General features: G+C 50.2%; 6 protein-coding genes across 6 annotated transcripts; 5 read left to right on the plus strand and 1 right to left on the minus strand.

Moving 5' to 3' along the window:
- Window positions 1–291: 291 nt before the first annotated feature.
- On the minus strand, window positions 292–2,479 carry CI109_105041 (uncharacterized protein; the record flags this gene model as incomplete). The annotated part of the gene is made up of 4 exons (XM_032005509.1): window positions 292–667; window positions 723–913; window positions 971–1,932; window positions 1,990–2,479. The coding sequence occupies 4 exons, from the start codon at window positions 2,477–2,479 to the stop codon at window positions 292–294; spliced, it is 2,019 nt and encodes a 672-aa protein (XP_031860228.1).
- A 2,566-nt stretch (window positions 2,480–5,045) lies between these two features.
- Window positions 5,046–6,629, plus strand: CI109_105042 (uncharacterized protein; the record flags this gene model as incomplete). The annotated part of the gene is made up of 8 exons (XM_032005508.1): window positions 5,046–5,079; window positions 5,197–5,315; window positions 5,392–5,512; window positions 5,602–5,872; window positions 5,950–6,132; window positions 6,203–6,273; window positions 6,342–6,418; window positions 6,498–6,629. 8 exons carry the CDS (start codon window positions 5,046–5,048, stop codon window positions 6,627–6,629), a joined length of 1,008 nt encoding a protein of 335 aa, XP_031860227.1.
- Window positions 6,630–7,531: 902 nt separating this feature from the next.
- Window positions 7,532–10,117, plus strand: CI109_105043 (acetyl-coenzyme A synthetase; the record flags this gene model as incomplete). Its single annotated transcript, XM_065967599.1, has 9 exons — window positions 7,532–7,818; window positions 7,905–8,108; window positions 8,171–8,317; window positions 8,374–8,414; window positions 8,463–8,644; window positions 8,698–9,470; window positions 9,590–9,827; window positions 9,894–10,026; window positions 10,089–10,117. The coding sequence occupies 9 exons, from the start codon at window positions 7,532–7,534 to the stop codon at window positions 10,115–10,117; spliced, it is 2,034 nt and encodes a 677-aa protein (XP_065823671.1).
- Window positions 10,118–11,150: 1,033 nt separating this feature from the next.
- CI109_105044 (uncharacterized protein) lies at window positions 11,151–13,017 on the plus strand (the record flags this gene model as incomplete). The annotated part of the gene is made up of 12 exons (XM_032005506.1): window positions 11,151–11,247; window positions 11,419–11,471; window positions 11,574–11,640; window positions 11,734–11,841; window positions 11,973–12,104; window positions 12,169–12,301; window positions 12,353–12,437; window positions 12,492–12,507; window positions 12,567–12,657; window positions 12,724–12,792; window positions 12,857–12,868; window positions 12,948–13,017. The coding sequence occupies 12 exons, from the start codon at window positions 11,151–11,153 to the stop codon at window positions 13,015–13,017; spliced, it is 933 nt and encodes a 310-aa protein (XP_031860225.1).
- Window positions 13,018–13,971: 954 nt separating this feature from the next.
- Window positions 13,972–19,522, plus strand: CI109_105045 (uncharacterized protein; the record flags this gene model as incomplete). Its single annotated transcript, XM_032005505.1, has 18 exons — window positions 13,972–14,542; window positions 14,711–14,976; window positions 15,095–15,524; window positions 15,583–16,086; window positions 16,140–16,524; window positions 16,583–16,679; window positions 16,758–17,073; window positions 17,138–17,261; window positions 17,338–17,500; window positions 17,567–17,702; window positions 17,772–18,000; window positions 18,069–18,216; window positions 18,292–18,548; window positions 18,613–18,778; window positions 18,841–18,948; window positions 19,016–19,236; window positions 19,293–19,410; window positions 19,484–19,522. The coding sequence occupies 18 exons, from the start codon at window positions 13,972–13,974 to the stop codon at window positions 19,520–19,522; spliced, it is 4,278 nt and encodes a 1,425-aa protein (XP_031860224.1).
- A 1,670-nt stretch (window positions 19,523–21,192) lies between these two features.
- On the plus strand, window positions 21,193–23,763 carry CI109_105046 (uncharacterized protein; the record flags this gene model as incomplete). The annotated part of the gene is made up of 4 exons (XM_032005504.1): window positions 21,193–21,541; window positions 21,597–22,848; window positions 22,898–22,977; window positions 23,039–23,763. 4 exons carry the CDS (start codon window positions 21,193–21,195, stop codon window positions 23,761–23,763), a joined length of 2,406 nt encoding a protein of 801 aa, XP_031860223.1.
- Window positions 23,764–23,847: the final 84 nt, after the last annotated feature.

Raw genomic sequence — 23,847 nt, forward strand, 5'->3', positions numbered from 1 at the left:
CGTACTGTACTAAAAGGCTATAATCCCCTTTCAAATGATTGTCGAGTCATCGCGATCAACGCGATAATTGTACAACAATAGGGAGAAGACGTCATCAAAACACACCTTCCGTATTTGACCTACCCGCGGGGCAGAAACAACAATAGAAGACGCGCCAACCGGTGATGAAATAACGTATAAACAGTCGAGACTCGACCTCGAATAAGAACCCAGATGCAAAAAGAACCCATACCCAATCTAGAATGCTGAAAAGAGAAGTGAATCATGTGTGTGTGTCGTGTGCGAGAGTGTTTAGTAGGAGTTGCCGTTGGAGCCGTGAGCGACGGCTCGTCTTGATCGACCACCATGTCGAGCAGTGACGAGTCGCTTTGTTCGTTCAGCTCGGGGGGAGTTAACGTTGGTGGGACCAGAGATGTCACGCTTGAGGTTGGTGGATCCACCGGCAGCAGACTTGAGCTGGTCGTAGATTATGTTCGACTTGGAGATAGTAGGCATGTTGGACCAGGCGTTCTTGATGGAGTCGTAGCTGTCGTTGTCGACGCTGACCCTCATCGAGTCGTCGTGGTTCCAGAGACCCCATCGACCCATGTTGACAGTAGAGTGTGCCCAAGTGAGCCATGAGAGACCTTGTTCGTTGGACTTCTCGAGCATGTAGGACAATGTCTCGCTGGTAGCCCTCGTCAGCACTGCACATGCCTACTCAATAGCGCCAATTCACTCACCCATCAGCCATGAACTCTCCAAGCATGGTGGGGATGCCGTAGCCGCTCCAAAGGTCGATGTATTGTTGGACACCGCTAGCCCATTGTTGCTTGTTGCTTCCCAAGTCAGAGCCCATCATGTTGTACTCATGAAGAGAGTAGACGACGTTAGTCCATCCGTAGTTGGCGGGGTTGGTGCTGATACTCTCGTGCTGTAAGGGCGAGTGACTCATCAGTACTGGAATTCAGGTGAATCAAGAGCAACTCACAATGATGATCCTGTTCGCATCAACCGACCTGACTGCCTTGTAGAGATCCTGCTGGAGAAGGTCACCCCAACTGCCGGTGGGCTCGTTGATGATGTCGAAACCAGCGATGATCGACTCGCCGAGGTAGTGAGCGGCAACCTTCTTCCAGATCTCTCCAGCGGCGTTTCGTTGGTTCTGTCCTTCGCTGTTGTTCTCAGAGATCGCAGAGTAAGAAGCCTCTTGACCGGCCCAAATGTGGAAGTCGATGATGACGTAGATGCCTCGAGATTTGGCTTGGTTGACGGCCCAGTCCATGTGGGTGAAGGCGTCGTCTCTCCAAGAACCGTCGGCGTTCTGAACACTTCGGAAAGTGAAGGGGAGTCGAACAACGTTGAAACCAACCTCCTGGAAGTAGTCAAAGTCCTTCTCGGTGAGCCAGTTGCTAATCCAAGTCTCCCAAAGAGTCATAGCCTTGTCGTTGCCGAATCGGTTGGTGAGGGTGGTCATGGGGAATCGGTCAGGAGACTGAGAGTCGCTGATACCGCACATCCAGTCCTCCCAAACGAGCCAACCACCGATGTTGGTACCTCGAAGAACGACAGTGTTACCGTTGGAGTCAACGATCTTGTTGCCGGAAGTTTGAAGGTAGCCACTTGAAGTGGTTCCACCAGAGGACTTGGTAGTAGCAGCAGCGGAAGCAGAGGTCAACGTGGCGGTCGCGGTGCCGAAAGCAGTGGTCGCGGACGCAGTGGCGTTCACCAAAGAGCCGGACGACGTGGCATTGGACCAAGAGTCAGTGGTAGCAGTCGATTCGGACCAACCAGCAGAGGTAGTGGACGAGTGTCTGTGTTTACCGCTGGCACCGCCGTTCGTGGCCCACAATCCCTCACCGAGGGCAGAGCCAGTAACAGAAGCGGTAGCAGTGGGTATTATGTCGGTGAGAGCGAGAGTCGTTGACGCGTCGGAAGTATCCGTGGTCGAGTCTAAACCAGGATGTCAGCTGATTGATCACCATTTGAGGCATTGAAAGCGAAACCTACCATCGTCGCAGTCATCAACCTCCTCGACCTCGGTGAAAGTCCATTGTTGGTTGGAGTTGTAGTTGAAGCAGCTCCAGATCTGAACGACTGTGCCGATCTCGTGTTGACCGTCTGTCAAATCCCAACAGAAGTTGTCCCAGTGGATCATGGCTCCATCGGTAGCGTATTGTTGGTTGGTGTTGTAGTCGTAACAAGACCAGACTTGCATCTTGTTACCTGACCATCTGCCGCCATCGGTCATATCGACACAGAGGTTGGTTGCCGTGTTCTTGAACTGAGAACCGGTCCACTCCCATGCGGTGTCATCCTCGTCACAATCCTTCAACACGAGCTTGGAACCCTCCCAGTCATCTCGAGGAGCGATACAGAGATCGGTGTTGCCTGAGGGTGAAACGACGTAGGTGGTTCCTGCTGATGGAGCGGCGGCGAGGGCGGAGGGGAGGAGGGAGAAAAGGGAGAGGAGAGCAGTTGTGTAAATGATGGGGGACATGATTCAAAAGTTCACTCGAGTGCCAGACTCGATGTGTACTAGAAGTGTGGAAGGGGTTTTGATTTTACTAGGGTAATGAATGTGGGTCGTAACTATGATCGTAAAACGTTAGCGGGAACAATGGCGTGAGAATGCTTCGTTATATACGCGTTGAGTGATGAGGCGGTGTTGTGAAATGGTGATGGGGGAGAGATGGATAGGATCGACGAGAGGGGGAGAGAGGGGCGAATGTAAAGAGTACAGGAGGATCCCCGTCGAGGGTGGGTAAAGAGATGAAGGTTTGATGAGGTGGTGAAAGAACAAGAAGAAACACGCACCTTCGATTTGATTCAGTTACTTATAAAGGACGGGCTGATCGACAAGGTCGAAGCTGCGCCAAGGGTTGAAAAGGACCGAAAGGGGGGGACGTGCGTTACGGTGTGTGTGTGGATCAATGTAGGTCTGAGCGGATCCGAGGTAATCGGGAGAACGGAGCGAATACAAGAAGGCGAGAGGAAGAGAGACGCCTTTCGTTGAATTCAAAGAATGTATGAGGGGTGTTGACGAAACAGAGAATTGAGGAGGATGATGGTTAAGAAGCAATGTTGAAACGAGAGGAAAAGGTCCTGCCTATGAATATGATTGATGGTGGTGGATGGATCAAGTGAGTGAATCGGGTTGGCGTTTTGGCGTCTGAATACAGAGTCACAATGGGGTAAAGCTGCGAGCGAGGGAGCAAGCAAGCAAGCAAGCAAGGGAGCGAAGGAGCGAAATCTAGACCAACTAAATGCTTGGCTCTTTTGTAATAACCTAAATCCTCAAACACATCGGATGAACCATATCATACGCGACTGACCCGTTCTGTCAAACATGACCGCCGGAACGCCAACCACGTCAACAAGCAGTGAGTTGCATGTTCCCGACAACACGCTCTCTTCGCAGCACACCCACCATCACATCACATCACATCACATCACATCACATCACAACACTCCTCGCACTTCGCACCACGCACTGTGCAATGCACATCACGAAAGCAAGAGAAAAGAAAATCAATCCGTGAGTGAGGGAAAGTTTCATAACGCGTTCGATTCGTTACCTCTACCCTCATGCCTCTTGCGGCTTCACTATTCAGGGTTTGAACTTTCAAAAAGAGAAAAGAAAAAAAAGACAGACGCGCTTTGATCTCGTCACATTCCCCCCTATTCCCCTTGGTTCGACTAAGGGTCTCCGGAAGGGGCGTTTGAATGGCTGGTAACGTGCCCACTCTAACCTCGACGCACTAAAAGTCCGCACAATTCTTCCGACCACCTACCCACAGCGATCGACATTAAAATAATAACATTGGTAGAGTTATGACGAAAGTGGAGAGAACAATTGAGATTTCGACTCTTTCGTTATTGTTCTCGTGTTGTCTGGGCATTACCCAAGTGAATCAGTCAATCAATCAGTCAATTCTGCAACAGTCACCGAGATCTGCTGCGTGTATATGTGATCGGTTTTGAAACGCGAACAGGAGCTTATATACTACAATTGTCATTGTCGGTCGAGTTTCGAATCAAGGGGTAACTGTTACCATTCTTTCATCGAAAGACAAAAGCCATTTGACGACACTGAACATGACGAATGAAGGACCTCTTCACAACTCTGATGCTTACATCATCTTCATCAATCGACTGACATTGTCGATGCCACTTGTCAAATCCTAACAACCTACTTGTGCTAAAAGGCAGGTCCGTGCGAATGATGATGGGTATTATTGTCTCCTCGTTTCAACGTTGTGCCTGTGTTGTGTTGCCTGGCGCTTTGTTCGTTGCTCCAAAGGGATGGTAGAGTATCGTTCAACGTTTACACTGGGTGTACTGGTATTCACGGCGATGTATGCGTTGCTGATTGACTTGTTCTGCGTATTGATCGATTCGTATACTTCACGAAAAGCTTACTCTTAAGACACGGCTCAGCTTGATACCCTCCTTGACATACCACTCAAAATCAAGATTATCAAGCACTCAGGCGGCACCAAGTTGGTCAGATTTCGATCACTTGCCAGTCCTTTAACAAGGGGAAATTGTTGATCTTGCGGAACAGATCGCGACCCCGCTCGCTATCCTAGCTGACCCGTTGAACGTGAAAAGCAATCGGATCGATACGATACATTAACGTATTTCAAAAATCTATCTCTGGGACATCGTCGCCGCTTCGGCCATCGCACCGCTCGGACCGTGTACTCCTCATACATCAAACGATATCCTTCTTACGTCAAATCTCTCATCTCAGTCTCAATCCTTAACGTCGTTGATACCATCGTACAACCTCAACGAGAACGATCATTCTTTACCCTTACCCGGTCACTCGTCCGTGTGCTCTCGCTCACCGCATCCGCTGATTTGCGTTTCGAAGACGTCCTGCGAGATTTGGACAACAAGGCTGTGCTAGTAAACGTTTCATCGAGCGAGGATATCGCATACGTTCAATCACTCGTCGATTTGTTTATCTTGCTTCGGTCTCTGACAGGCATCCAAATCCCCTTTCGGCCCAAATCAATTAGAATCATACGAGTCTTTGGACCAGGTGGAAGTCGCTCAATATGCCAGATCCATTCGGTTCTTTTCGCTGGATCTGTACGTTTCTCACTCGTCCCCATGAGACTGTCGATAATCATGTTTACATATCTTCATCCTTCCATCCTACCTCCTGCTTCGCATGTCGCCCTTTACTGACGTCCAATTTTGGACCAGGTTCACACACTCCTTTGCCTCAATGTAACCTACTCTTCTCCCAACTATTCTATCAAGACAATCCACCTCTCACCCAACTCTTCCCAACTTCATCAAACTTTTTCAGCCAGTACAATATCGTGAGTCTACCCTCGGTAATCTTCCACCATGCTCGACGAGATAGACGATTGACTCCCCTTCGTTTGGTATGTGCAGAATGGACAGAGTGCCTCGGAAGATCCAGTCGTCCTTGCGGCGAAGAGTGCAGCTGGTACTGGAGTTGGTGCAAATTGTGAGATCGCAAGGGTCGGCCAGAGAGGATCATCAGGAGATATCGGTGAGTAGTTCTCTCATTGACCTATCAAGCTGGAAATCCAATGCTATTGCCATACGCTACGAATCCTGATGATCTTGGACCGTTGATAGCCCTCATCGTTCTCTCGGCGGTGTCCCTTATCCTCGCCCTAGTCCTTGTTTTCACCGCATCACGACGCAAAGCCGCCGTCGGTCGTGTCGAGCTCCGACTCCTCCTCATCGTATACGGTATACACTCCGCGCTACAGCTCTTAACAATGAGTTCGTTACTCGAACAAGGGTCAAAGGGTTTGGCAATTCTGAGTTCGATACATGTGGCTTTTGTGGCGACCTTGTTCTGGTTGTTATTGGGGAATGGGTTGATTGCCACTCAGGTGGTCGAGTGAGTCATCATCTGTCAGCTGCGCGGAGACGTCCACTGGTCTTCGAGCTGGTTGTCGAGCTGACTGTGGTTCGCAGAGACGGCACGTTTTCGGCCCTGGTTCCCCTCGTGATTGGCTCAGTCCTGTTCTTCATAGCGACGCTGTACGTCTCCCTCGACACATCGTTACACTGGACAGAGTCATTCGTGCTGGTGGGCAGCGATGTGGGAACCCTCAAAGCGACGGCACTGTTTGTTCTCACTCTCATATGGCCAGCAGTGTGAGTGAACCGACCACGAAAAGACATTAGTGAGAGTCAAGCTGACCATGCGTTCCCGGTCCGCTCTCAGTGCTGCTGTACTGTACCTTGTGATCATGCTGTATGTCGTGTTGGGTATGCTGAAAGAGGTCAAGCCTGCGGGTATGTGATACTTGACGTAACGCAAGGGGCAGTTCCAGACGCTAACCCCGTTTTGGGACGCAACACAGTATTGTACCTCGGATCTTTCCTCTTGTTCGCCGTAGCTCAAGTCATCTTCTTCCTCGCTTCACAACCTCTATGTGATGTGAGTAGTATCCAACTGTGTTCGACAGTACATGTCAAGCGTGTAAGTAGCTAAATAACAACCCCGGACTTCTTTTCAGTCTTCGAATGGCAAGGTCAACAGCGCCTTTTTGGCGACATTATTGGAATGTCTTTCGGTGATCACGCTTTACTTTGCCTGGCGTAGCATCACCGAAGATGATTGGGGAGAGGACGAATATCCTATCTGGTAAAGCAAGTGTATCCAAAGGGTTCTATTCTACAAGTTCATAGCCACGTTATAGAGATGCAAATGTCGCTTGGTCCTTGATCTTCTAAATACAAACATGAAACGTGAGTAGCTCTGGTCGGAGAACATCGGTCATACCTTTGTTCTTTGATATCTGATCGGTTACTTCCATATGCAGGCGTGTGTACTGATCTACAATTACAACGTCGAGGTGTATTCGCCAAGCGAATCATGATGACGGCTTTACTCGGCGTCTGATAGGTATAAGCATACCCCGCCGTGCCCCGCGGCATCTGTATATGGGTTGTATGAAGGGGATTCTCTCGGAAAATCGAGAAGCCGGAGTACCCTTCCGCTGTTCATTCTGTATGAGTAAGTAGTGGTGGAGTCGTATGTATGCCTATCACCGTGGCCACTGTGGTGTGTTACGTTGTTATTCCGTTGGGGATGTTTAATAGGTTAAACCGGGTAAAGGAAAATAACCGATTGATCCAATACCCACACCGAAATACATTCAGCTGACTGCATCTGAGTGGTAACTCCTATCCCTATTAGCCAGAGCCAGGGTGGAGGTGGATGTCCGGGTGAAACTCCCTGAATATTGAATGCCTGGGACGTACCGACCAATACTGTACCAATCATATCAATAACACTTATATAAAAGGGTGGGGGAACGCTCTCATCCCATCACTCACTCATACATCCCGGCTTTTTAATCCGTAAATCATCTGCATCTTGATTTCGTTCGCGATACATATCGCTAGCAAAGCAACGTAAAGAAACGTTCTAGTCAGCAACCCCTCACTCCTCCAAGAAAAAACCAACCAGCTCGTGAGTGGTCCGTGCGTCGTGCGACTCGATTCCGCTGACAGGACCGGATTCCGCTATAGCTTCTCTCTTCCCACGATGTCAGCGACCGAAGCTGCCCCCGTTCACCACGTCCACCCTCTTCCCGACTCCGTGCCCGAGTCAGAGGACTTGTTCGCCCCTCCCCCTCGACTCCGAGGTGAAGAGGGTCGTCCTTTGCCTCACATCGGGCCGGACTACAAGGCCTACTTGGACGAATGGGTCAAGACGGTCGGACCGGATAGCGATCAGTGGTGGTCTGAAAAGGCAAAGGAATGTCTGGATTGGTATACACCTTTCAAGACGGTCAGAGCCGGTGGTTTCGAATTTGGTGATGTTCAGTGGTTGTGAGTGTTTTCCCATTCACTACGTCGGCATGCATAACGTGTTAAAGAGACGACGACTAATCTTGGGCTTGTCATATGCTACACAGCCCCGAGGGAACGCTCAACGCTTCGTACAACTGTCTCGATCGACACTACTACACCAACCCAGACAAAACTGCCATCATCTACGAAGCCGACGAGGCCGACGAGTCTCGAGAGGTGTCTTACGGAGAGCTCTTACGAGAGACATGCAGAGTCGCCAACGTTCTCAAGTCTTGGGGTGTGAAGAAGGGCGACGCGGTCTCGGTTTAGTGAGTCTCACACTCAACCCCTGTCACTTATATGCATGTAGAAGCTGATCACGCGTTCTTAGCCTTCCCATGACATGGCAAGCTGCCGCTGCTTTCCTTGCGTGTGCCAGAATCGGTGCCGTCCACTCCGCTGTCTTTGCCGGTTTCAGCGCCGAGAGTTTGAGAGACAGAGTGAATGACTGTGAATGTCGAGTTCTGATCACTACAGAGTATGTCGTATTCCTCGACTGTTTTGGTATTTGGGCGTTCACTGACACGTCCATAGTGAGGGACGACGAGGTGGAAAGACTATTGCCACCAAAGCTAGTAAGTGTGTCTTCGTGTTCAAGGCGACTCCCGCTAACGCCCCAATAGTTGTCGATGCTGCCTTGAAAGACTGTCCTCTCGTGGAGCACGTCCTTGTCCTTCGAAGAACCGGAAACGAGGTTCCTATCACCAAGGGACGAGACAAGTGGTGGGACGAAGAGTGTGCCAAGGTTCCCGCTTACTGCCCCTGCGAGCCCATGGCTTCCGAGGACCCTCTCTTCATCCTTTACGTGAGTCTTGCTTCATCAGCACATGCCCAACTCTCGCTGACTTTCTGTCGCAGACCTCGGGATCTACTGGAAAACCCAAGGGTGTCGTCCACTCCACCGCTGGTTACCTCCTCGGCGCCTACCTCACCGTCAAGTACGTCTTTGACGTCCACTCCGACGACAAGTTCGCTTGTATGGCCGATGTTGGATGGATTACTGGTCACACCTACATCGTTTACGGTCCCCTGTTGAACGGTGTCACCACCACCGTCTTCGAGTCCACTCCTATCTACCCCACCGCTTCCAGATATTGGGACTTTGTGGACAAATGGAAGGCCACACACCTTTACACTGCGCCCACCGCTATTCGACTTCTCCGTCGAATGGGCGAGGACCACGTGAAGAACCACGATCTATCTTCCCTCCGAGTCCTCGGATCCGTCGGAGAACCCATCAACCCCGAGGCTTGGCATTGGTACAACGACTTTGCGGGCAAGAACCAGTGTGCCATCGTCGACACTTACTGGATGACAGAGACCGGATCCATCTCCGTCACTCCTCTTCCCGGAGCCATCAGCACCAAGCCCGGTTCTGCTACATTCCCCTTCTTCGGTATGGACCTCGATATCATCGACCCCCAAACTGGCAAGGTGCTTGAGGGTAACGACGTCGAGGGTGTTCTCGTTGCTAAGAAGCCATGGCCCTCACTCGCGAGGACCGTGTTCAGAGATCACAAGAGATACCTCGAGACTTACATGAAGCCTTACCCCGGTTACTTCTTCTTCGGTGATGGTGCTGCCAGGGATTCGGATGGATATTTGTGGATCAAGGGACGAGTTGATGGTGAGTACCGCGATTGGCGCTGTATATGTAATCGGACTGACATCGATCTTCTATGTAGATGTCATCAAGTGAGCCGATATCCAGTCTTTTAAACCTTTAAGTGTTTATGCTAACCCTGCGTAGCGTTTCTGGTCACCGATTGTCCACCGCCGAGGTCGAGTCCGCTCTCATTCTCCACAAGGGTGTTGCGGAGACTGCCGTTGTTGGTTCCCACGATGATATCACCGGTCAAGCCGTTTACGCTTTCGTGACAATGAAGCCCGAGTTCGATATCCAAGGCACCAAGGAAGCCGATCTCAGCAAGGAGTTGGCAATCCAGGTCAGGAAGGTGATCGGACCATTCGCTGCCCCCAAGAAGATCGTAAGTGGAATCGGTAACACATACCACGCATCAAGATACAGTAGCTGACAATCTACTCTTTGATAGTTCCTTGTCAGCGACCTGCCCAAGACTCGATCTGGTAAGATTATGCGAAGAATCCTGAGAAAGATCGTTGCTGGCGAGGGTGACCAGTTGGGAGACTTGTCCTCCATCGCCGACCCCGGTGTTGTTGATGACAGTGAGTGTGACGTGTGCAATTGCGACATGGTTAGACCGTGCTGACTTGCGCGTTCTGTCTAGTCAAATCGAAGGTCGCTGGTGGCAAGTAAGCTGGCATGAGTATTGTCAAGTTGTCATTACATGTTTTGTATCCTCAGCTGGGGACTTTTGAGTTGGTTGATTGGTTTCATTTTGGTCATATTGGGTTGGATAAGGAGAGTAAAGAAGGAAGAAGAGAAGCTTGTTTCGGTTTTCTGTCCATTTAGCGCAAGATCGTCATGCACCTATGTCTCTTTCATGTGGGTTCAGCACCAGGAAGTATCACTTGTCTGGTAAAGCACCCCTGCTCAATCATGCACATGTATGGGTTTGACACGTGGTTCCATAGATAAGGATAAGAACCACCAACCAGTCTAATTTGTGGGGGTGAGAGGTAGGAGAGCGCGGGACTCCGGTTAATCGGGTATGACGAACAGTCCTTCGTTCCCGCTATTGTCCCACCATAATAATGATGGTGGAGGTCATCCGTTCCGTTTGAGGAGGCATTTGAGTGGTCCGATGGGTGGGTATGTAGTCTGGTGACTCACACCTCTCCCAAACCTCTAGCAGCCTTCCTTCCTTGTATCGATTGTTCTTTCGTTTGAGAGTATGTCATAGTGGTATCGTACTCGTACTGCGAGGGCGAGTACAGACGTCTCTGAGAACGGTGAGTGAGTGGATACAGCAGTTCGTCTCGTGGGAATGCGGCCCGCGGACGTGGTTGTGTGTGTATGGGGAAGATTACGACGACCCATCTGTCTTGTCTGTCTGTGTGTTAATGCAAGTGTGAGCAAGTGCTGATGCTGATGATGTGTCTCAACAGACTTTGAGTTGTTATCGTTATTGTGTGCATCACAACATTGGTTGTCGATCAGTGGTGTAGACGATCATTCACTCGATCAGTATATACTAGTAGAACAGTACAAGTCACACACACACCCCATCGTCCTGCTAGTACATAAAGTCGAACGATCAATCACCCCTCTTCCCCCCTCCCAAGCAGCCCCAAGCAACTACGAGTACTACCTGCCAAGAGCCGAGCCATACCAACAACAAACCTTATCCTCACTTCATCCCTCTCAGTATCCATTCGAAACCACCACGATGTCAGATACGAAATTCAACGTTACGAAAGAAGGTCGAGTGGCTCCGTTGACGGTGACCTTGGGGGTCAAGAAACCTTATCCATTCTGGTTAGGAGGTAAGTCTCGTCAAGTCCTATAGTGGGAGAGACAGTAGTCCCTGCTTCGACTGCATTTCCATCCCGTGCTATCGTCCAATTCCTTTACACACCTTCGCAATAAGACCACCAGATGATAATTAGCGATATAATTCTTTGCGAATAAGTTTTGCTGACGTGAGCAAATGATAGGTGTCGCTGCTTCGATTGCAGCTTCGATCACACACCCGTTAGATCTCACAAAGGTGAGTGAGCGAGAGCAATGTCTTTTTTATTGCTTGAGAGGATGATTGAGGGTGGAGTGTCACACATAGTGCAGGTAGCTGATCATCTGTCATCCGTTTCAGGTCAGACTCCAGACAAGTGGGGACAAGGGCATGATCCAAAGTCTTCGAAAGACAGTGCACAACAATGGTAAGCTTTACGCCACACTCGCATCCTAATTGTGAAACAGAGCTCGTACATGCTTTGTCCCCATTTGCTCATGCTTACGCTTGCTTGTCACAGGCGCACGAGGTCTGCTCGATGGACTTACGGGAACCCTCCTTAGACAGATGACATATTCCATGACGAGGTTTGCGGCGTACGACTGGGCCAAAGCAGAGGTCCATACGGGTAAGTCTGCGCCTCACCACCTCCTTCTTCATCGTCACGATACGGATCCAACCTTATCCTGCTGTCATACTTGAGAGCCGTCTTTCTCTATCATACTGACTCTTGGCTTCTTTCGGCCTATGTCCGTACAGGGACCGGCCCCGTGCCCGCGTGGAAGATGGCGTTGGCAGGATCGATGGCGGGAGGTATCGCAGGAATTGTGGGTACGCCGTTCGAGACCCTCATGGTGCGAATGCAAGCGGATAAGGCGAAGCCTCCAGCGCGTGAGTTACCAATCTGCCTCCTCTTAATAGTGTGTACTAAATCGTACGCTATCCACCCGTTCAGAGAGGTATAACTACCGAAACTCCATTCAAGGGCTGTATAGGATGACAAGTGAGGAAGGTTTATCGAGCTGGACAAGGGGAATGGGACCGAATACGTTCCGATCAATATTGATGAATATGAGTCAGCTGGCGAGGTGAGTAACGTGTACTTATAGATGTGTCAAAGCTGATCGTGGTGGGAATAGCTACGACTGGTTCAAGAGAGAGCTTATCAGGTTGAAGGTATTTGACGATGGACCGGTGTTGCATTTCATGGCGTCGTTAGGAGCGGTGAGCAGATGTTGAGACGATCAACAAGTTATTAGGCTGATGATCAAACCATAGGGTACCGTTGCCACGAGTCAGTAGCTTTCATATATCACACCAATTTGCAAGCTGATGTCTTCACAAAACCACCAGCCGTTTGTTCACCTGCCGACGTGATCAAGTCGCGAATTATGACTGCGCACGGTGCCGGAACCGCAAGTACCCTTGGTGTGATCAGGGAATCGTAAGTGGATACCTAACAGAGTTGTGGTCCGATGAGAATCGCTCAAACGTGATACCGCTGGATTAGATTTGCCAAGGAAGGCGCCATGTTCATGTTCAAGGGATGGGTGCCGGCTTGGACGAGATTGCAACCTACGTGAGTGATATTTTTGGGCTTGAAAGCATTGCGGTGAAGCTGACGTGTGAATCCGGCTGCATAGTACGATTCTCATGTGAGTGGATGATTCCCACACAATCGACATGCCGAGAGCTGTCGTAATGGATGAGCCTGACGCTAACGTGATTGATTAGATTTTTGACTCTGGAACAACTGAAGAAAGCGGTCGATGTGTACCGTGCATCGGGGGGCAAGTTGCTGTGACGAGGTATGATGCTGCTCAAAATGGGATTGACGGTTGTAAGATACATGAGGCCGAAGTGATCGGTATAATATGAATGGGATCGATACATGCACAAGTCTGAAAATGATCGGATCATCAGGGAACAGGAAGGCCGTCCCCGTGCGCCACCCCCCAAGGAAAGAAAGTCAGTGCCGGTATAAAAGCGTCGTCTGTACAGAGGTTGAAGTTCGGGTATTGTCCGACATGCATGCTATGGTAGGAAAATGGCCGAGACGATTCGTACCCTCCCCTCTGAAAGATCGTCACGGCCCCCGAAAATGGGCCCCCAAAGGTGTATTCATCTGACGATGATGCTGTGTTGGGACCTCATACGAAGCAGATGGGATCGAATATCGTTCAATTATCCACGAACAATCTGAAGAGCATCACTGCTTGCCATCTCGTATCCAGCTCACACTCAGCTGCACGACCAAGACGCGTATACTCGCATACCTCAAGCTTGTTGTCGAACCGTTCCGACGGATCTCTAAACCACAACACGCACAACAAGCGCGGGGTTGAATCCATCGGCCATCTCCACCAAACAACTTTACTGTTTTCGCAAGCAAGACACTGGTCAGTCAGTCAGTGCCTTCCCCTTGAGTTGCGGTCTCGTCTCGCCTTGCCGTGAACGACTCGTGTTCGATACGAAAGTGCAGTTCACGGCTCCGAGTCTGACCTCTATCTATCTATCTTATATAATCTGTACTTTGACTCGATAATATAGTATAATAGACAGTTGACTGGACTACACTCATACATAGCATAGTAGTACGAAGCTTACTCGTTTACATCTTCGTCAACCCGAGTGTTCTTTCGGAAAGTCCGTTCAAACCGTTGATAGTTCACCTTCCGATCCAACTCGTATAATTAGACCTCGTTGATACACATACTTGCACCGAACCCATCAACCAAGCAATATCGCCGCCGCCGCCATGGCAGCTCCACAACAGCACACCGGTGCAGGCGATCACATCCCCACTCTTCCCATCTCCCCCGCCTCCGCCAACGACCAACCCAACTCGATCGATCGAGATACCTCCGCCGACAACGAGAAGGATGCTTTGTCCAGAGACGCTCAGACCATTTCGGGAGGGATACCGTTCCCCAGTGCTTTGGGGACGATGGGCGTACCAACAGGTATCGCGACCAGTGGAGAAGATCATGTTGTAGTCAGTGAGAAACCTCAAACACAAACACATGAACCGATCGGTCGACAATCTTCCGCTGCAACATCTTCTGACAAGACGACAATTGAGAAAACACCCACAACCCCACCCACCAAGACCAGGACCAAACGAGGTGGGTTCTTCAAATCGCGGAAAACCAAGGAAGAATTGGAGAAGAAGACAAAGGAAAAAGAGGAAGAGGCGAATACACTTCCGGCAGTCAGCATCTTTGCGCTCTTTCGGTTCTCCAAGCCCCTCGAGATGGTCTTCATGGTTCTTGGACTTATCCTCGCTGCTGCAAGTGGTAGTGCGCAAGTACTCATGACACTCATCTTTGGTAAGTTGGATTTCCCAGTCCCCAACCCATGCAACGCATGCTCTTCACCTCCATCAACGGAAATGCTTTTTGGACTATACCCCCCGGGGCTGCCCACCACAACCATAACACACCCACATCTTTCACCGCGTATCTGGTAGCTTGGCTGACACTCTTTCCTTCATACAGGTCGATTGACTACGCTATTCACCAACTATGCAGTCATCGCAAACAAGATCGCTGCTCAGGGTCTCAACGCCGACACCGCTGCCCAATTCGAAGTCGCCAAACAAGAACTGAAACATCAAGCTGGGTTGAACGCTCTCTGGCTGGTCGTCATTGGTGTAGGAATGTTCTTGACAACCTGGACGTATATGTTCATCTGGAACGTTTCTGGAGAGTTGAATTCGAAGAGGATTAGAGAGAACTATCTCCGAGCGGTGTTGAGACAGGAGGTGAGTGACGTTTGACGTTAGATTTGGAGGTCATCTTATTGACTTAGACACGCTATTTTCCTACCATCTGTTGCGTTTTACGCGAATCTCACACTGTCTTCACCTCGTCCATTGACAGATTGCCTACTTCGATGATCTCGGTGCCGGAGAGGTCGCCACTCGAATTCAGACCGACTGTCACTTGGTCCAGGAAGGTGTGTCCGAGAAAATGGCTCTTGTTTTCCAGTACCTCGGGACGTTCTTCACCGGTTTCATCCTTGCGTTCGTCCGATCTCCTCGGTTGGCAGGTGCTCTCTTCACCATCTTACCCGTTATTGTTATCATTGGTGGAGGTACCATGAAGGCTATGGCGAAATTTGGAACTGGCGCGCTCGAACACATCGCGAAAGCTGGAACCATGGCTGAGGAGGTCATCGGCAGCATCAGAACTGTACAAGCATTTGGCAAGGAAAGGGTCTTAGGCGGAAGGTTCAACGACCTCATCGAATTGAGTAGGAAAGCGGGAAGGAGAGGTGCTATCGTCGAAGCTGGTGGATTCTGTCTGATCTGTGGGTGCAATATCACTTAGCGCGAGTGAACCTATACTGATGTCGGTCCCCTCCCTAGTCTTCACAATCTACGCTGCGTACGCCCTCGCCTTCTTCTATGGAGGCATTCTTGTTACTCAAGGTCTTGCCGACTCTGGTATCGTCATCAACGTCTTCATGTCGATTCTTATCGGTTCATTCTCCATGGCGATGCTCACACCCGAACTCACCGCAATCACCAAAGCTCGAAGTGCCGCTGCGAAACTATTCGAAACTATTGATCGTGTACCCTCGATCGACTCGTCTAGTCCCGAAGGTCTCAAGCCTGATACCATCAAGGGAGAGCTTTCGTTCGAGGGCGTCAAATTTCACTATCCATCTCGACCAGGAGTACCTATCTTGAAGGGACTCACGACTACCTTTGAAGCTGGAAAGACGTTTGCCCTCGTCGGTGCGAGTGGTTCTGGTAAAAGTACAGTCATCTGTCTCCTCGAACGATTCTACGATCCTATTCAAGGTGTTGTCAAGCTTGACGGAAGGGACATCAAGACTCTCAATCTTAAGTGGCTTAGACAGCAAATCGGTTAGTTACTCAGGCTCATTGTTTTGCTATGGCCCAACTTACTCCTTTCCCAGGTCTTGTATCGCAGGAACCTACCTTGTTCGGCACGACGGTCCGCGGTAATGTCGAGCACGGTCTCATTGGATCCAAGTGGGAACACGCTTCGGACGCCGAGAAGTTTGAACTCGTCAAGAAAGCATGTATCGACGCCAACGCTCACGACTTCATCATGAAACTCCCCAACGGCTACGAGACCATGGTTGGAGAAAGAGGAATGCTGTTGTCCGGTGGTCAAAAACAACGTGTTGCTATTGCTCGTGCGATTGTCTCGGACCCAAGGATTTTGTTGTTAGATGAGGCGACATCGGCTTTGGATACGCAGAGCGAAGGTATCGTTCAAGACGCTCTCGACAAGGCGGCCAAGGGCAGGACTACAATCACCATCGCTCATAGGCTGTCGTAAGTCGCTGTTCTTCATTGTGGGTTTCGTCAAGACTTGACTGATGTGGCGATTTAGGACCATCCGAGACGCCGATAAGATCTTGGTCATGGGTGGAGGTGAAGTCCTCGAAGAGGGTACTCATTACGACCTTCTTGCAAACGAGACCGGAGCGGTGAGCATCTCAATTGGTTATCCACACCCATCATTGGAATTCAACTGACGAAATCTGATTTTTTGTCACAACCTGCAGTACGCACAACTCGTTCAAAACCAGAAACTTGCTGCTGAAGCCGCTGCCGACGCTCTCGGTGTCGATCTCGACGATGGCAAACCTCAATGGAGTCAATCGGACGACGCAATTGCTCAATCGCCTAAAGAAGAGAAGACCGGGTTCCCAGATCTCAACCGTGCTACTACCGGCCGTTCGCTCGCTAGTGCTGCCATGGATGCGGTGCAAGCTAAACGAGAGGCCGAGGCACTGGAAGACGATAAGCTTCCTTCTTCTTTCCGTGTTTACAGACGACTGTTCGCGGCCAACTGGTCTCAGAAAAACACATATTACCTTGGTGAGTACTGGCTCTTTGGGTCGCACGGATATGGCGGAACCACAGACTGACGTTATCTGTACAGGTTTCTTCGCTGCTACTTGCGCCGGTATGGTCTATCCTTCCATGGCGATCTTGTTCGGTGCAGCGCTTTCAGACTTTGAAATTCAAGACTTTGGTGAACTTCGACACGCTCTCGACCGCAAAGCGTGAGTCAGATGTATTCACTGGCATCGGGTACAGTGCTGTAGGCGCTGACGTCTTTTGTCGCTGGCTCGCAAATAGCCTTTGGTACTTTATTGTGGCCATCCTCGCTGCAGTTGCCATCTTCTTCCAGATCTTCTCCTTCAGCAGGACCGGATGGGACTTGAACGCGCGATTGAGGAAGGATGTTTTCGGTGCCGTCTTGAGACATGATATCGAATGGTTCGACGAGGACGCTAACTCCGTGAGTGAGATCTCACCAGAATACCGCAATGCAGGTCATGACGCTGATTGATCTTCGTCACAATAGACCGGAGCTGTCACATCTAACATCGCCGATCAACCTCAGAAGGTTCAGGGTCTCTTTGGTCCCACTTTGGGTACCGTTTCGCAGTCATGTGCTACGTTGATCGGTGGTTGTATCATCGGTCTATGTTATGGTCCTCGTGAGTGAATCTCTTCACACCACAGTCGTTGAAACCCGCTTACTGATGATTCTTGTTTCATGACCACAGTCCTGGCTCTGATCGGTATTGCTTGTATCCCTATTCTCGTTTCGGGTGGTTGGATCCGACTCAAGGTTGTCAACGGAAAGGATCAAAAGATGAAGAAACTTCACGCGGCCAGCGCCAATCTCGCTTCGGAAGCGGCTGGTGCGGTCAAGACCGTGGCCAGTTTGACCAGAGAAGACGATGTCGACAGGATCTATTCAGAAGCGCTCAGAGCGCCAATGAAGGTCAACTTGTGAGTCAGACCTTTCCCACCGACATTGAATCATGCATCGGAGCTGACTTCTTGACACACCTTTTCAGCCGCACATCGATCAAATCGCAATGTTTATACGCGGCCAGTCAAGGTGCTACCTTCTGCATCATCGCTTTGGTCTTCTACATTGGTGCTTTGTGGCTCATCTCAGGAAGAATCGCGACCAACTCGTTCTATACCGTTCTCAACTCTGTTGTAAGTTTAGTGTTCATGAGCTACTAACAGCATTGAAGTACAGGTACTGATTTAGGCTGCCGTTCGTGATCATAGGTTTTCGCATCCATTCAAGCCGGAAACGTGTTCAGTTTCGTCCCTGACGCCTCGAAAGCTGGTTCCGCGGCCACTGCTCTCTTCCGAATCACAGATAACGACCCGGTCGTTGACGCCTTCTCGGAAGAGGGCGGAAAATTGCAACATGAGAACGTCACTGGTCATATCAGGATTGAGGGAGTACACTTCAGGTATCCCACTCGACCTGCTGTGAGAGTGTTGAGGGAATTGACTATCGACGTTCCTGCTGGAACTTAGTGAGATGATTCGATCTCGCTTGACGGAATACATGCTGATGCGATTACGCTTTCCGTATTGTAGCGTTGCGCTTGTGGGTCCTTCGGGATGTGGTAAATCCACTACTATTCAATTGCTCGAACGATTCTACGATCCTCTGGCTGGAAGAGTTACGCTCGATGGTATCGATATCAGGGATCTGAATGTGGCCAGTTATCGTAGTCAAGTGGCCTTGGTGTCTCAAGAGCCGGTGAGTTTTCCGCTATGAAGCGTATCTGAACCAATACTGACCTGTTCCGCCCATCTCTACAGACCCTCTACGCGGGCTCAGTCCGCTTCAACATTCTTCTCGGAGCGAACAAACCTATGGAGGAAGTCACTCAAGCGGAGATTGAAAAGGCTTGTAAGGATGCGAACATTGTGAGTTGTTTTACCAGCTTGCCACTACTCAGTTGTACGCATGCTGATCATGATGTCCACATCGTAGTACGACTTCATCATGTCCCTTCCCGATGGATTTGACACCGAGGTCGGCGGTAAAGGCTCTCAGCTCTCAGGTGGTCAGAAGCAACGTATCGCCATTGCCCGAGCACTCATCCGTAACCCCAAGGTGTTGTTGCTGGACGAAGCGACTTCCGCTTTAGACTCGCAAAGTGAGAAGGTTGTGCAGGAAGCGTTGGACAAGGCTGCAAAGGGTCGAACTACTATGTGAGTCTGGCGTTGTATGCACAACATGACCTTGCTGACGTTGCTGCATCTGACAGTGCCATCGCCCATCGATTGTCTACCATCCAACATGCGGACCAGATCTACTACTTCTCTGAAGGTAAAGTAGCAGAACACGGAACGCATCAGGAGCTGTTAGCCAAGCGAGGTGGATACGTGAGTCCCCTCATCTGCTCGTCTGTGCTGCACTATGAATATAATATGCTAACGTCTTGTATTATGGACATAGTTCGAGTTGGTCCAAATGCAAAACCTGAGTAGGCAGTAGAGGACGGTAGATGGATCATTTTGGCTACGAGGGAGGTGATTTGTGTATTATAGGATTGGGATCGATTGATCATACTATCGGATATTATATTCATACGATAGGACTTGTCGTTATGCATCGGTTGTTGATAGTCCAAGTTGCATGCATCGTTCTTACACCGGCCCGGTGGTGTTCACGTTAATTGCACGTGTAGCGCCACGATGGGACCTTGGTCTAGCAATTCGTGTCGAAGTGGGTCGGGTCGCAGCTTATTCTCACGCTACGTACAACGAGAGTGGGTTCGGAGTCGAGTCTCTATTCTATTGTATGAAGCTAGGCGTAATGCTACAAGCACATGTACTTGCATAGCTCGTCGCAATTGATGATTTGAGAGATTATATCCGCTGTAAACGAAGGATAGAACTCTGTACCTTCCATCTAGCTTTGCACGATATGTGCGATTTGCTCTCTACCTATATGGGATCCCATTGGTCCAACGAATCAATGATGATAAGCACTTAATGTCCCTCATTAAGGCTTGGCCACGGTTATTTTCAGCATCAAGCAAAGCGTCAAGCAGCAAGCAGGCATCAGATGAGAAGGGAAATGAACGAACGGGAATTGTGGCGTCGATCCGGGTCTTCTACTGTACTTACTTGTCATGTCTTCCGGTAGTTGAACCTTAATTCATTCAAGGAACCGAAAACGGCAGACGTCACCGAAGTCACAAATAAATGGTGTTTGATTCCAGAACCTCGCTACGTTAGCGATAACCCATCATCATCAATCATTGATCATCAGTCATCAGTCATCATAGTGATAGTCACCGATCATTCTTCATCTTCTTCTCCAAACGCACTGACCATCCCATCATTGAAAGATGATAGTGTTGAAAGAGCTGTAAATAACTCGTTCGTCACTGTAATCCCAACCCCACCTTTTGTTGAAGATAAACAAACCACCGCCCGACCGAGCTCCGAGACCGAGTGTATCCGCGTCCGCGTCCGCTTCATTTTGGCCGAACTACCTACGTCTACGCAGCCTTTCGTTCGTCAAAGGACATAACGTCGTCAACAGACCTGATAACGACGACGAAGGACCCGTTCGCTTCGGGACGACAACATATATATGAGGAGCGTGTACATACATACGATATAATCGACAGAATCCACCTGCACCTGTTTTGTTATCGCCGGTCGGCCGGATCTTTGACCTTTGAACCTCTTCGATGCAATCGATTCCTCGTGACAGACGATCACAAGTGGTCGAGCGCGAATCATTCGACATCCTTTGATATATCCCCACAACAAAACAACATCCTTGGGGATAAGAACGAGAGGTAGACTTTGGGTGGACACGACGTGACGTCGACTTTAACGTCGTGCGGACAAAGTCTGTTTTTGCTTGTTGGATTGGGACGCGGAGTGGGAGGATACAAATAGGTCGCAACGCTAGACTTATATCGGATATCGGACGACAACTTGTGAAACACCTGAGCAGACAGGCGATCGGGGAGGTGGAGAATTTTGTTTATTGCAGCATTCACTCCTTTCAACATTCAGTCCACCTCGTCTCGGCTACACGTTCCGACCAACCCCTCCTTTCTCCCCAACAACACTGTAAATACTCTTGCCCTCGACGAGAGGTCACATTCTTGTACTAAGCCTTCGTCCTGTCCATCACAGCGCAAAATGACAGCCCTCTCACGACCCAACATTCCGAGCGAGCTGCGACCCCTCCCACCCTCTCGCTCGTCCTCTTTCGCCCCATCATTCTCTCGCTCAAACACTGCCGTCTACCCACCATCCCTCACATCCTCATCTTCTCAGCTCCCGACTGCCTCACACGAACATGTCCCCCTTGGATCGAGACTGAAGCACATGTTCGATAGTCAAAAACATGCGACTTTCAGCGCGACCGTCGTGGTTCACGAATTAGGCAATGTTCCGCAATTGCAAGGGGAGTTTGCGGTCAAGTGGAAGTTCAGAGGGAAAAGACCCAGAGGCAAAGAGTCACTGGAAGTGCATGCAAAGGAACATGGTGAGTGGGCATGATATCTTAACGCGCTGTTGCGAGGTGCTAATACCAGGTATAGCGGCGATTGGGACAAAACCTTCATTACCGAATCTCAAGCTTTCTCAGGCTCTGCACATGCACCCATCGTCATCTTCACTCTCCGTTCGGACAACGTCGACCTCCTCATCGATCCCTCCGCCCACACCTCGCTCAGTAACGCCTTCCTCTCATACGAAGATTAGCAAAGCCTTTTCTTTACCACCCGTTCCCCTCCAACGACCTAATAAGAAGTCTTCGGATCCGACTCCGCTGAAGCAGGTGCTTGTCCGACAAGATTCTGGCGGGACACCTCTGGCAGAGTCACCGCCAGTGATGGACGAGCCAGAGGAGTTGCCGGATAGCATACTGGACAACGATAGTCAATATTCCAGGAATGGTAGTGGAGAAAGCAGTGGGAGTAGAGGATCCAGTCGAAGTCGAGCGAGCGGACTACGAATCAACCTTCATCGACCAAGCGTCGCCTCTTCTGCCATTCCTACACCAAGGCAAAGCACTCCTACCGATCAATTATTAGTTCCCTTCCCTCGTTCAGTACCGTCACCCTCGACGCAAGACCTCATCCCTTCTGGAACAACCCCTTCCTATTCTACACTAGTGGACTCATTGCCATCGCGAGAAGCCCTAGCTTTCCCAAATCGTCATCCCATCAGTCGAACAGTATCAAGTACGACCTCTACATCCAGCGACACATCCGCGTCGACGACTGGGTTGCAACCCCGCGGTCGCTCTGTCTCCGGTCCAGGGAGCATGCTGAATATGACCAAGGCAGATAACGGAATGTCTTCAGTCGATCGAAGAGGCGAAACTCCGGCTCGACCTCTGCGCGCCCATACCTGTAGATGGGATTACGAGCTTAGTCATGTTATCAGGATACCTCTCGGGAAGCCTGTGATGCCCTCAACTTCGGCCACACCTAACGGTCCGAATCCATATCGACAACCACCAGCTTCTGCTGCTTTACCTCTCTTAGGTTCGGGTCCACACTCCGAATCAGGGATACAGCTGGTCATTGAGCAGTTCCCAATCGTCCCCATCCCGTCACGTCCTGCGCCAGATCATGATACGAAGAAACACGCCACTGGAGTAGAAGGAGCGAAAGCGAGAGTGGAGAAGACGAAAACTGTATTTGGAGTGGTGGACGTCGATCTTGCTGCGTTTGCCGGGAAGGGAAGGATGACAAGGCGGTTCCTCTTGAAAGGAAGTAGAACGAATGCCACGGTTAAATTAACCATCGATATGAAATGGATTGGAGGCGAGGAGAAGTGGACAGCGTGAGTATTGTCTCCTTACACTGTTGAAATTGGGCTGACGGCTTGCTAGACCTCCGATACAAGAAGGTCATCATGTCACTGGAATGTCAGATCTTGTAGGGACGGAAGCAGAAACGCTGCGATCTGATCGTGAGTCAGGCCGTGTTGGAACAACTTCTTGGTGGAAGCTGACATCGATTCACTCCCGCAGTGTTCTTGACCAAAACTCCTTCCAATTCATCGTCCGGTTCATCCCTTGGCCTCGACCGTACCAAAACAAACATATCAACGGTGTCCTCCATCTATGCCAGTCGAAGTCAGAGTACGAATCATAGCACCACCTCTCTTGGACGTACCTTGTCAAACCATCACTACGAGACTTACGACCATTTTCTGAAACCCGATCATTCTTCACGAGGTAGGGACACTGCGCTGAGGGATGTAAGAGAATCTTCGCCTATGAGCAACAGGTCACCTTCCCGATCTCGACATTCCCGAGAATCCTCTCCGGTTCGACGATCACCCGATCTTGCACTCACAGGCCACGGTCTTGCTCCTTCTCCGCTGATCATGTCACTTTCCAACGTACATCATCACCACCATCACCATACACACCATATGAAGGGGAAAGATCTGCAAAATCGATCTGGTATCAACGATTTACCACCAGAAGCGATTATCGAAGCGATCTTCAACCCTCATCCGGCAGCTGAAGCGGGTCCTTTCACCTATGTTCCGGTGCAGAGGCAAGATGACCTGCCAGGTCCCGATGATCTTTTGGATCAAATCGCGACGGAGGTGAATGGAGAAGAGAAAGAGGCAGGGGATGAGACAAAGGAGAATAAGGCCAAGTCGAGATTATGGAGGATGCGAGGGAGAGGAAGAGGCGAGAGCAAGAAGGTTAGAGGAGAGAGACAAAGAACGGCATCGACTTGAAATGCTGCATCGGACAGGGAGGCAAATGGGACGACGAGAGGCTCCATTGCGAAGAGCAGGATACTTGAAAGTATAATTGAGAGG

The sequence above is a fragment of the Kwoniella shandongensis genome, chromosome 9 (genome assembly GCF_008629635.2).
Source record: "Kwoniella shandongensis chromosome 9, complete sequence".
Classification (NCBI taxonomy): Eukaryota; Fungi; Basidiomycota; class Tremellomycetes; order Tremellales; family Cryptococcaceae; genus Kwoniella; species Kwoniella shandongensis.